Source organism: Mycteria americana, chromosome 2, assembly GCF_035582795.1.
Source record: "Mycteria americana isolate JAX WOST 10 ecotype Jacksonville Zoo and Gardens chromosome 2, USCA_MyAme_1.0, whole genome shotgun sequence".
NCBI classification, from domain to species: Eukaryota; Metazoa; Chordata; class Aves; order Ciconiiformes; family Ciconiidae; genus Mycteria; species Mycteria americana.
The window spans coordinates 108,866,822-108,880,283 of record NC_134366.1 but is presented as its reverse complement, the minus strand read 5'-3'; the positions used below and the strand labels follow the sequence as shown (position 1 = coordinate 108,880,283).

General features: G+C 46.6%; 1 protein-coding gene across 1 annotated transcript in view; it reads left to right on the top strand.

The window, feature by feature from the left end:
* Positions 1-3,130, top strand: part of SCGN (secretagogin, EF-hand calcium binding protein) — a 31,803-nt gene extending 28,673 nt beyond the window's left edge. The window contains exons 8-11 of the mRNA XM_075494257.1: positions 439-484; positions 602-661; positions 1,560-1,628; positions 3,002-3,130. Coding sequence (XP_075350372.1) covers positions 439-484; positions 602-661; positions 1,560-1,628; positions 3,002-3,130 — 304 coding nt within the window. The remainder of the gene's footprint in view (positions 1-438; positions 485-601; positions 662-1,559; positions 1,629-3,001) is intronic.
* The last annotated feature ends 10,332 nt before the right edge of the window (positions 3,131-13,462 follow it).

Below are 13,462 nucleotides of genomic sequence, written 5' to 3'. Positions count from 1 at the left end.
AATTCTCCCTCCAACAGAGGCCGGTAAATTACTCTTTCCTTTAATGCAGCACAGCAATCCAGTTACGAGGAATGATGGTCTGGCAGTTCTCGCTTCGGAGGCTGACCACCTCCATTGCGCTGGACCACCAGAAATGCTCTGGGATTCAATGGTTGGAATCCCAGAAATGCTCTGGGATTCAATGCTCTGGGATTCAATGGAAGCAATGGTGCTAAGAAACACATTTGCAGTGATCCAAAGGGCACCCGCCGTTCCCCATCAGACAGGGAGGGAGGCACGTGTTCATGTAACAGCCCTCTGTAAATAACCCCACAGGCGATTTTCTTTTTTAAAGGCCTATAATCTAAAATCTCTTTGCTTTACGAACCAGAAGAGTTCGGAATAGTTTGTGTGCAGATGATAAAGCAGAAAGATCGTAATTTAAATCTCTCCATTCAGGATTCTGGCACTCCAGGAAAATTTCCTTCTTCAATTTAAAATGGATGTAAGTAGCGCTATTTTTTGATGCATCGATCCCATCTCTCTCAGCTAAGATAACCTGGGCCCAAACTTGAATCTTTTTATTTTGTCTTTTTCATTTGCTTGTCCTCTCCACATATAGGCTTGCAGCACGGAAGAAAGGAGGAGAGATTTTGAGAAGATCTTTGCACACTACGACGTTGTGAGTCCCAGAGGCCCTTGCAGTCTTTAAATGACACAGATTTAGCATACGCTGCTCAGACTCCTTCCTCCCGTGGGTGCTGTGGGGGTCACTCAGGAGCTGCAGCTGTGCCCGAGCCCATGGGCCAGAGGAGCCCAGGCGGCAGGCTGGGGGGTAAGGTGGGGACAGAGGGGAGCGATGCTCAGAGACCTGGTGGCAAAGGACATGTTTTGACTTTCTCCATCGCCACGGCCAGCGCTGCTGCATTAGCAGTGTCTCCACGCAGGAGGTGCAAAGGATGTAGAGGAGGTGGTGGCTTTAGCTCTCGCGGTCTCTGGCAGTTTGGGACCTGCATCACCACCACGTTGAAAAATAAAATCTCTTCCAGTACTGAACCAAGGGTTATTTAGGGAGTCTGGCCCAGGACAGACATGACCACCTAACTGCCTGTTAGAAATCGGCAATTCGGTGCCACTTCTGACAGTCAGACAACTCCCTCGGGGTGGTGGCAGCAAGCCTCACAACATGGTGGGAGATGTTGCTCCCGTTTGAGGGGAAGAGATGGTTTGGGAAAGAGGAAGGGACCTTAGAAATTAGATATGAGGAAGAAATTCTTCACTGTGAGGGTGGTGAGGCATTGGAACAGGCTGCCCAGAGAAGCTGTGGATGCCCTCTCCCTGGAAGCCTTCAAGGTCAGTTTGGACGGGGCTTTGAGCAACCTGATCTAGTGGAAGGTGTCCCTGCCCACGACAGGGGGGGTGGCACTAGATGATCTCCAAGGTCCCTTCCAACCCAAACCATTCTATGATTTTATGATCTTTATGCTATAAAGCCCAGTGACTGGGTGGACCTACTGACCGGTAAACATTGTTGTGTTTTTGACTTACTGGAGCATTTTGATGTTTCTTCCATCTTTCAGAGTAAAACGGGAGCACTTGAAGGCCCAGAAGTGGATGGGTTTGTCAAAGACATGATGGAACTGGTCAAGGTAGCTTCATGGCTCTTTCTGTTTATTAATGACCTATATTTCCAAGAGGAAGGTGGTTGTTTTGGTAAAGTTATGTAGAGAGGCTACTGAGAAGGTAGAGTCAAATTTCACTTTGATGAGCAGCAGAAATGAATGTCATGGTCTCAGCATAAACACTGTAGAGCATTTCACCATATCACAGAAATCCTGCCTGACAAATTAATACACCTTCACTCAGCAACTGTATTTAAGAAAGGTCCATTCTAGCTCGTACTCTGAATTAGACAGATGTTACAGCATCACAAACTGGTCGACGTGGATCAGTCATCAGAAGTTCTTTCTTCTGTTTTCACTGTGAATATGGTCCTCAGCAGCATGACCTCATGGTTCATTAGCTCATCACAGGGCTACACTTGAAAATGACTTGAGCTCTACCTCTAATCAAGGATGCCATGCCCAGTGTGTCACCAGTTTCTTACAGACAGCAGAGTCCATCTGCAGTGGATTACCTTGAGTTTCCAGATGCAGTCCAAGATACAGTTTTTAATCCAAATATAGTCTGGTCTTGGGCTGCCTCTGAGCCTGAGCTGTTGCATTTCCACACGATGTGACCCCATGCAGGGATGCCTGCGCTCCCGTGTCCGTTTAGGGGAGAGCAGAGACTGCAGCTGCGTGCTGATGGCTGCGTGTGTATGTACATTATAGCCATGTGGTGTGTCGGGAGGGGTGTGAGGACAGGCAGGATGTTGGATTTGTGCTCTGTGCATGTGTGTCCAAAGGAGCGAAGGTCGTACTTGCCCTAAGGGCCTTCATCAGCATCGTCCTTGGGCACCACAAGCTATGCGTGTGAATTTGGTCTCCTCCTAAGAAAGTGGCAAGCAGAGGAAGCGGTACAGCATTAGGAGCTGTACAGAGACAGCGTAGCCTGTAAACTATGCCTTTAGCATTCTCTGATCCACTAAAGGTATTTTTAAGTTTCTGCTAGCCTGTAAAGCAGTAGCATGCCGACAGAAATGCCACATCACTCCTTGTGTAGCAGGGTTGAGAGAGGAAACCAGATGAAAGCACAGGTCCAGTAGTGCAGCGGTCTGTGCGGCACAACTTTCTGCAGACTTTTGTTGCAGATCAGATACTGATGGCCTTGACTAAGCACAAAAATCATGTTGCATTTCCTTACAGTTACTCACAGTCCTATACCTCTTCTGTTTTTGCAGGGCATCCTTTCCCCATTCTCTGTTCATTTCCTCACCTCGTATGAGCTGATGTGGGGTCAGGCCATTTGGTCGCTCCTTCTTAGGTGGATTTCCTACCACTGCACGGCCTGCTGCTTTACAGGGCTGGGGAAATCCAGAGCCGTTTTCTCTCTCAGCACCCTTTTTCTCTTTTGTCTGCAGCCCAGCATTAGCGGGGTGGATCTGGACAAGTTCCGCCAGATCCTGCTCAACCACTGCGACGTGAACAAGGACGGGAAAATTCAGAAATCCGAACTGGCTTTATGTCTTGGGCTTAAAATGAACCCGTAGCCGGGACAGTGCTCGTGGTTGTGTTTCCCTTGTGAGATTTGCTTGCTGCTCCTCGTAGAAGTGTGTCCATGCTGCCGTGTGAGCGGCGGGGAGCAGGGGCACCGCACCGCTGGGCTGGAGAGCGGCTGCACCAAGTGGGATCCGCGTGGAGGGTCTCCCCGCTCCGCCACTCCCTCCGTGGTGTTCGCTCGCTGCCGCTGCTCGTGGGTCCCCTTAGCAATGTCTCTGCCCGTGAGCACACCGGCAGCTCAGAAAAGGGGCTGCTGTTCTTCTCCTGCCCTCCCCTCCCCATGAAACACTGCCCTGCCCATCCCCTAGGATAGGGACAAGCATCTCCTTAAAACCATCCCATCCGTGCTCTCAGAGTGCAGCTACTAGGTGTTTCTGATGGTCGCCTTATGTGTGAAGGCATTACCTTGGTGAGCACCGCGCTTTGTTTGTGCATGTAAAATATTGGATGGATGACAGTGTATTTGTGCAGAAATAAAAAAATGGCAGTTACAGAAATTCAGTAAGTTGGAGTTTATGTGTTATGTGCGGAAAGCCATCTGCTGCAGGCTGGCAGACCGTACGTAGTAGCCCTTTTATGTAAAACGCATCAAATGGCAAGAGGTTTTGTGATGCTTATCAGCTGTGGTGTTTAAATCTGCCAGGAAATGAAACATGGTAGATCCTTCTCATGGGGAAGCCACACACACCAGAAAATACCATCACCTCCAGGATGAAGCCGCAGAGTAACATCACTTCTGGAGGAAGCCTTTCTGCCGACTCAAACTGAAATAATATACAAGGTTTCCATAAACTGAAAAACTGGAAGGGCAGAAGCCTAATGAGAGCAAAGCTCTTAAGCTCACGCTTAGTTTTTTAAATCCGTAAGAGTTAGTAAATACTTGTAACCTTTATTGAACTTAAAGCTTCCCATCACTCCCGGGCCATGAGTGTAATCCTGGAGCCTAATGGCAGCAGCAGCATTTGTGCCATGTATTTCCCTATTCCAAAGGCTTTGACTGCATTTCAGAAAGCGCCACACCTACGCTATCATGCCCAAATAATTCTTAATTTCTGACGAGAAAACTGCAGAGGAAGGGTTGTTGGCAAAACTCGGGCACATTTAGCATTTCTGTCTCCTACAGATGAGAGACCCAGATTTGACACAAGTGTCTTTCTGGTTATGTTCTTTGCACAAGGCAGTACAATGAAACCCTCCCTTTATACTCATTTTTATAAAAATTAATCAGAAATTCCCTTCAGTCAACACAAATAGAGATGGAGATGCTGCAATAAAGCACTTAAGAACATACACAACCTTAGAGATATGCTCATTTTCTGTTTCACTGGTGATAAGCTCACAGAGCAAACAAGTGCTAAGTGTGTGTTTCACCCCAGCACGGAACTAGGGCTTTAAACTCCAAAACTGCTTTTTATCACCCTGGCAGCCACACAAATCACAACCGCAATAACAGAGCTTTTCAATGGTTCAGAAAAACTATAAACAAGGAACCAGGCCTTAGCAGCAGCTCCCCACTTTTACTCGTGGACGCTCGCTTCCATCTGCGGGAAGAGCTGTGGTCAGGAGCGCATGGCAACAGATAGGAAGCCAGCAGAGAAATCCCACGCACCGCTGTTTATCAGACATGCTTTATCTCCATCCTGAAGAATTTGCAACAAATATAGTGGGGCACATCACCAACCATCTTTTCATCGTACCTCCAATAGGATGTGACTTATCAGCCTAAATAACTATGCCTTTAAGTATATTCTTCTGTTTCTCTCTCTTCTTTCAGCCTTTATACTGTTCTCGTTGTTGTTGTTATTTTCTTAAACTACAATTTCCATTACTTTGGACATGGGAGCCATTTCTGTACCATCCCCTACAATATATTTCCACCTGTAGAGATATGTTCTTTATGTTATTTGTATTTTTCAGTGATAACAGGTCCATTCTGTTTCATCCCTGTTTAAGCCTATTGATATCCGTAGAACTTTTTCTCATTTATTAAACTATAAATTCAAGAATATAATTTGAAAAATTTGAATAGAAAGAATATAATTCAATAATATAATATTTTTGGTGAGGCCCTGCCTCACCAAAAATACAGCAACTTTTAACCTAAAATGAAAAAAATCTTTTAAAGACTGTATACAACCACAGCTCTTGGTTCGAGTTATACAACACTTCATCCAGCTTTATTGAAACCTTATGCTTTTCACATCCTCTACAGCCAATAGTTTTTTCCCAACAGACATTAAGCAGTAATGAATTTGATATGTCGGTGTCACAATGTATTTTGCTTCTTTTGTACAAATTTGTGATTTTTTTTTTTTAATACTGAGTTTGCTGAAGCCTGCCTCTCTGCAAGTTCACGCAACTAGTTTTACTAGCTTGAAACAAGTGAGTGCATAGCCTTCAGTAAGTGAGTTTACAAGGGCATTTCACAAAACATTAGCAAAAAGTAATTGGGGATAGTAGATGAAAAGTTTACATACAGAACTCAGAAGACGGGGGCGGGATTTAATGTGTTTTTTTAAAATTATTATTTAGTTCTGTATTCCCATGAGGATATTTTTTGTGTCCAGAGCAGTGACTAGAGAGCAGGAAAACAGGCATGCACATTGCCTTATTTGCAGGGAGCATAGAGGAGAGCCATATCCCAGTGGGACTCCAGCCCAAGTGAGCTGCAGGTCCCCTGTAAGCAAAACAAAATGTCAGGAGATGCAGTGGGATTTGAGCCCACGTTACAAAGGTCAGCAAGGCAATTATTAATGAGCCATTATAGTCTTATAACCCTCTAGCCTCTAAAAGTCAATGTTATTGCAGGAGGCAGGCATTTTGAGACTTCCTGTGGAGAAGACATGTTCCTTGCTTGCAGAGATTTTTTTTTTTTAATTATTATTTTCATTTCAGTAATGAGTGATCTGCAAGGCCCTTTGGTCTCAGGTTCTGGTGATTTCATCCCTTTAAGCTGCTACAGATATGTATATATAGGCAATACATTTTGATGAAACAAAGCTATTGGCCATTTTGCAAATTCAAAGCGTACTTTAATATGCAGTGTAGTCTCTTATGTAGCAAAACATGAGATACTATTTCACATTTGAATGGTTACACGAAAATACCTGGTTTGCGTTAATTATATGAAAATATCTTGCCTACAAAAACAAAAGCATTTACACACCATGATGCCTTCTGTGCTGTAAATATATTGAAGGTATGCGAGGAAGGCTTGGGGCTGTTCAGTCAGTGCATCCTCTGCCAAGAAAATTCTGAGGCTATTACAATATTTAGGAGCCTGCATCTTAGTAACTAAAATTTGACCACAGAAGGTGAATGAAAATGTTTGCCAAGATATTTTCCCTCGGTCTTTTCATGCTTTTCTCTAGAAAACCAGGATTAAGGGATTCACGGTTTTCTATTTCTTCATAGTATGCAAATTTACTGAAATCAATTTTAGCTGACTTATATCATCATATTTAACAGATGTATTTCCAAAAGACATTTAGCTACCACAAGCGTAGCGGTCAATATGCACAGTGCTCCCAAATGTGTCATGTTAAGGGGTTTTTTTGCCATTGTTTTTTTAATTGGCAAACTGCTGGATCTGGAAATCAATGCGTGAATTTCCTCCAAGCAAAGCTGTTCCTTTGCCTCCCTTTTCGCTGTGAGTTATTGGAGATCATACACTGGACTCCCATCATGCTCCCTGCTCGTCTTGGCCCTTCTCATTTTTGGCACTTGACATGACATAGTTTTTTTCTGGATGACTTGCCATGACAACTTTCTTCAGGAGACACTGCCTCTGACAGCTTCAGTTGACTGTGAAGAACTGATGCCCGTGAAAAATGAACATTTATGGGGCTTTTTAACTCAAATCCATCCCTCATTTAACTTCATTGGTTTCGCTGGAAATGATGTTACAGAGACACAATCTTTTCTCCCATCATTTTGAACCTCAACAAGCTGCTCGCTTAGCCTGAGACATCGCCATGGAGAGCTGCCACTGGGGACCCCCAGTTTCCTGAGCCAGCCTCACAATCCCAAATTGCTCACATGCCAGCTTGTCCCTTGCTCTGTGCAGGGACTTATTATTCTTTTTAGAGAATAATAAGGAAGTTAGGGACTCATTATTCTTCTTCCCCAGAATAATGAACCCAAATACACACGCTCGCCTCATTCCCCAGTCTGAACACACTCCAGCAGTCTCACATCACTGACACCCAAACAAACCAGATGAGATGTTTAGAAATCGTAACATTTAAGTTTCATCGGTGCTTTATTTTTAGATTTTCAGTAAAATAATTCTCTCCCTTTGTTCTCACAATATTGCTCTAAATAACATGGGTGAAGCTGCCTGCACATCTTACGAAAACTGCTTTTTATTCCTACTGAAAGCTAAGAATTGAGCATCAGCCCAAAAGAAGGGCTCAGAGCATAGGAAATCAGTGCAAAATTTTGATTAAGCTGCTTTTCTGTTTGTGTGGTAAGAGAATAGTGTCAATATTAATGAAAACAATTGTGATTAATGCAGCCAATAAGACCATCAGAGAATCATCTGCCACATTATAATAGGAACCCATCACAAGAAACACCTTAATTACAGCTATTATGTCTTAAAATGGCTGGGTAACTCTTACATTAATCTGATTTGAAACAGAAAGTTGCCGTTACGTAGTGAGATGTTAAATGGGGCTTTGCTGTGTATTTATATGGGGTAAAGTAACTATGAAAGTAATTTTTGTACGAAGGCCACACTGACTGCTAATGAAAAGCTCTCATTTTCTGGCTCTTCGTTGCACCTGTATTTTCAGCAATTCCACAGAGGATTGCATCTCATTTGAAGGAACATTTGCACGTGGGAAAAGGGGTGGGGGGAAGAGTGCCAGTTGCGACCATTATGAGAGAAAAATAAGGGCACCGTTTGCTTAATGCCAAGAGACATCTACAGGGAGCTCCCACTGGGTCCCAGAGGTAAAACCATTTCCCTGCCCTCTCTCGCTTAGCTGGGCAGCACCGATTTTCACGAGCTCATCCCACGGCGACGCATCCTGCTGCCCATCTGCCCTGTGCTCAGCCTTTGTGCCGGCTTCAGGCGTTGCCCTTCCTCTTGGGTTTGTTCCTTCACGTTCGCTGTTCTCCAAAAAAAGGCTTTGCCCTGCCCTGCTGCTGTGCTGGAAACTTTGCACGGGCGATGGGAGAACTGGAGCGGATGTCTCTGCCCAGGAAAAATGGCTGGCGTGACGGCACACACAATGCGGACAAATGCTCAGGCTGCATCTCTGGCATCATCTGGCACCTCTTTAGATGAGCTGTTTCAGGAAAAAAATAATTCTCTTTGATTTGATGGAGACACCACAGCTCACAAGAGCTATTATTATTAGGCAAGGTGGCTGGAGAATAGCCTTAGGCTTGGGGAGACCTGTTTTGGGGTCTCTGCTCTGCCCGGCATCGTGGCTGTGAAGCTCAAATGCTTTCAACCTGCTCAGTCTTACCAGGGGAAGGTTTCTGTTGTGGATGATGAAAGCACATAACCGCATGTTGAAAACTAGCCATCTTGGTTTGGAAGTGTACTTTCAAGGGATATATTAACAATGATGGCCATCACATTCCCAAATAAAGCTGCCGGTGCCCACGTGCAGTGTGAGGGGCTGCACTTTATGGTGAACCTGGTCACCCCTTTGAGGTCCTCCTGCACCAGACCCTGGTAACAAAGCCCAGGGAAGGTTCTCCAGGCATTATGGGGGAATACAGGGAATTTAAACCCTAAATTAATTTTAAATCCTGCTGTGGCCTGCATCCCTGTGCAGTAAGGTTTGTACCAACTCTCCATGGTTCTGCTTCGTAAAGTAATCAACACCAGAGCGTAAAGAGAGAGGAATGGGTCACTGCTGATGGGGTCTGAAGAAATCACCCTTCCTGCGTTTCTCTGTGAGGTGGGAGAAGGGCTTCAATGCTGCTGCGCAGACAGAAGCTGCACGAGGCAGCCTCGAGGCTGAATCCTCTGGCCCCAAGCTGCTGCCAGCTGGCAGAGCCCCCCTGGCTCCGATGGAGCTGGGCCAGCTTAGGACGGCAGGACATGTGGCCCTGGCTCCACTACCAGACATATTTTAAAACTTTTAAAGCTGGGGGTTTCTAAATTGAGTAGTGCCAGCGCTGGAAAGTGGCAGCATCAAAGCTTGTTCAAGTTGAGACCACAGTCGAAGACCTCAAGCTCTGAGGGAGGCTGTTACTAGGACTGTGTCCGCTTTCTATGAATAAAGGGCTGAAATGCAGTTGTCAAGGGGTTTCTTGCAGCTGAGGTAGAGCTAAGGACAACATGTTCTCATTTTTTGATTCCCTGCAAAGTGTCATGTAAGATATCACTCCCAATGCCTCACAGAGAGGAAGATGGAGAAGAGAGATGCACTCAGAAATCCCATTTGGGTGGCTGTTTGAGCAGATTGCTGTCATCTGTCACTTTGGCTAACATGTCTCTAACTTTGATGGTGCGGCCAAACACAGTTTCTATTTACTGTTGTTAACCCTTAGGAAAGGGGTTCATTTCTCTGGCGCATAAAAACTGGGAGCCGGCAGACTGCCAGGGTTTTCCGTGCCAGCAGGGGCGAGGACGTGCCTGGAGAAATGCTGTAGTTAGATGAGGATTCAGGTGGGATCCGGGCGGCAGAGCCGGGAGGAACCTTGCGCCTGTGGTTTAGGTGAGCCCTGCTTCAGCTGGCAGCCGGAGCCAGGGCAGCCGGTTGCTGCGGCTTAGGGGAAGAGCAGCCACTTCTTCAGACGCGCCAAGCGGATCGCTGGGAACCCCATGAACGCACATGAAGTTCAGGCCAACGCGCTTTCGCAGTTCTCCCTGCAAGCGCAGAGCACGCACGCGACGGCTCAGACGACACGCGGTGCTTGCCAAGGCACCGCAATAACTTGATTGTTTGCCTAAGACCTAATTGCGAGATTGTGAAAGGCAACTGTTTCCTCCTTCCTGATGAGTAAACGTGCACGGGAGCATGGTCATGAGTCCGGGACGTTTCCTGGTCATTAAGCTGAGAGTGATCTGCTTGGGTTTGGGCTATGTAGAAGCTCATAAACAAACGAATAGATACTTCCATTTTTATCATCAGGCATAAAATGCTAATAAGCATGGCGTATTACAAGGACCTTAAGTGATTGATGCAATGACAGGATGACATTTAGAGACTCATTCTAGAATTTCTTTAACCATCTCCGTATAATGCAGAGATGGTATTTTTTCAGTGATGATTTCTTTTTACGTCTAAAGAATGGAAGATCCTGTGGGCTTACCATTAACGACATTCAGATAGCTGTGTTTTAATTTTTAAGAGCTAGAAATTGCCTAATTTTAAAAGTGTCTTGTAGGTGTTATTTTTAGGTTCCAATAAATTATAGTGCATTTCTGCCTCCTCCTTGCTTGCTGACTATGTAATTTAGCATGTGCTTTCCCTGGCCACCACTTCCACTCTCCTGCTGGTGGGATCCAGAAGTGCTACTGCCAGCACCTGGCATGCAACGGTTACGAATCAGGCCACACAAGAGCAAGCAGCTGGCTTTAAAACCTAGGAAATCTCTATTTTTTTCCTTGTCCTCTCCCTGCCTCGCACCATCTTTTCCTTGCTTTTCCTTTTTAAAGGAACCTGTGGGATTCTTTCTTTCATGCCTTCTGGGTCCAAAGCCTCTAGGCTGCCACATCTGCAAGCTTTGCTCTGCAATGCAGAGGACTACATCTGCTTATTACTGTTATTATTTTTGCAGAAAACTGAGACTCTACTTCAGTGTCCCTGTTTCAGGCTCCGGGGCAATTCCTCGCATCATGAGCCTGATGAGAAAGTGGGAAGAAGTAAAAACAGAGGCTGTACTCGCCAGCCTGCTGCCAGACGGCAGCGGTATATGCTATCCCATCACCAAACACGCATCCTTGCCTAAATTCACACCTTTAGGCACCTCTGTTGACTCTGCTGGTGGTGCAGCTCTCCTTCCCCTGCGCTTGGGAGATGCCTCGGGGTTGCTGGTTAAAATCTGACCAGGCTCCCATCAGAGCTCGAGCTCAGCGAAGCGGGGAGGTGTACAGCTTTTCGGTCCACGTGGAGAGGTGCCGTGAGGGATGGCGAAGGGCATGGCCCTGAGGGATGCCTGAGGCTTTCCCCGCAACCTCTTCTTTCCACTGCCTCTGAGGTTTCTGGTGCTGGGGGTGTCCTCTGCTGCCACCTTAAATATAGACTTTGGTGGCCACGCTCCTAGTTTTTAAGAGTCCTCGTGATCCTGCTGGGCTTTTGGAGGCAGGGGAAGACGCTGCTTGGGCTTGAGCAGGGGAAACCGTGTTGCTGAGCCCGTTCCTGACCACGTGAGCCCCGCAAAAGCTGTGTGCGAGGGGCTGCAGGAAGGAGGCTGTGGAAATTCCTTGCACCTCTGACATTTGAAAGCAACCCAGGGAAAGGGCCCCAAAAGCGGCGAGGACGTTGCCTCTCAGCTGGAGGGAATTTGCAAAGGAAGCTGCAAAATGCCTCTTCCCCTAGCACAGAGTCCCCCAGGGCTGCCCAGAGAGATGCTGCGGCCACAGCGGGAGCAGGTAGCTGAGGAGCCAGAAGTCCCTGGCATCTGCCACACGGCTTTTCCCTAATCCGTTTTCTGTCAAGTACCTTATAGATGAGCACCAGCAGTGCACGACTGATGGCTCAGCACCGCGCTGCTCCCAAAGGAGGGGGCGGTTCACACCAGCAGGGTGATTTTTACACTCACTTGAACTTCAAGCTTTTTCCCGCATTTCATGTTTTCCATTAAAAATGCAACAAAAATTCATTCACAATGGATCTATTTGTTGATGCTGATTTTTGCCACTTCATCAGCTTTTCATCAGAAAAAAAGCCCATTAAAATTCAGCTCTAATGCCATAATAAACACACAGAAATGTGTATCACTTCAGCATAGGATACCTGTGGAATAGATAACAGAAATCTTCCCAAAGTGATAAAGTTGGGAAGCAGGCAGCAAGTGATTCAAAGCCCCATAATCTCATAGAGAAGCTTGGTGAGCACAGGCAGCAGCGAGGCAGTGCTGTGGTACCTCGTCCCTCTCCCCAGATCTCCCCACTGTGAGGTGGGACATCTCATGGTCAGGGGCACCTGGCAGGGCTGACACCTTTGTGTCCAAGTGGTCACAAGCCCCAAAGTGTTTGCAGGTTCGGAGCTCCTCAGTTCTTGGGACTTGTTATCACTTTACTAGTCCTGCGCCTGTGTCCAGCAATACCTCCTGTTACCTCTTAGCTGTTGCTCTTCCCGCCCCAGCTATACGATGCCTTTCCTTAGCTTTGCAAAATAGAATTTCCTCTGCTTTTCTGATCTCTTGCTGCTCTGCTTAAGGAGTCTTAAATCACTCGGTGGCAACTATCCATCTCTGGGGTTCAGCTGTGGGTTATGTGTGCTAACCGCTGCTCGTGCCAACCACAGCTGGCCGACAGCAGCATCGCAGAAAATACAGGTTGGTTCAGCAAACAGCTTGGGAAGAGGACATCTTGTCATTTCTAGAGACGCTGGGTCTGTCCAGGCTGTTTCACAAGGTAGGATATGCTGTATGTACCTGCTCCGTGTGAAATGCTGTGGGCAATCCCTGCCAGGCACAGCAGCCGTCAAGCAGGGGCTGTTCCCAGATGTCACAGAAATAGCTCAGGTTCATCTACGGCCAACGGTGTGAGCAAGCTGGCTGATTTACCCACGCTCATATTCACCCTTTCAGGCTGCACAGTGGGACGTTTCCCAGGTCGAATTCTGTCCTCATGTCAACCCACGCAAGCCCATTAATGTTAACTGAGAAGAAATTCAACCTCAAATCTGTAAGGGGCACCACAAATGCAATAGCCTGGGCTATAAACTCCCCTGCTGAGCTGTTTAAAGCCAGCCAGCAACACAGGTGCTCACCTGGCTTTGAGGAGCCCAAAGCCTGCGCGAGGTGAGACAGACGGGGGTCCCCGAGGGTGGAGAAACACTGAGGAGGGACCAGCTCCCTTCCCGTTAACCAGGTGGGCACTGCTCTTCCTCAGCAGCGAGGAATGGTTTGACAAAACCACAGGAAAGCAGAAGTCCCCAAAACCACGTCGTGTGTGGGTAGAAATGGATGGGAAGAGAGCGATGGATTAGTCGGTGACAAAGATGTTTCGTACCCTACTGGAAGAACAACAAAAAGAAATGGCTTGTGTTAGCACCCTCTGTGTGTGTTATCCTCTGCTGGATAATAACATATTAGTCTGTTAGAATACAGTACATGGTTGTCTTCTTCAGGAGATTGTCTGTTTTTCCTTTTTTAAAAGGCCAGCTCAGTAAGGAGCAGTTTCCCAC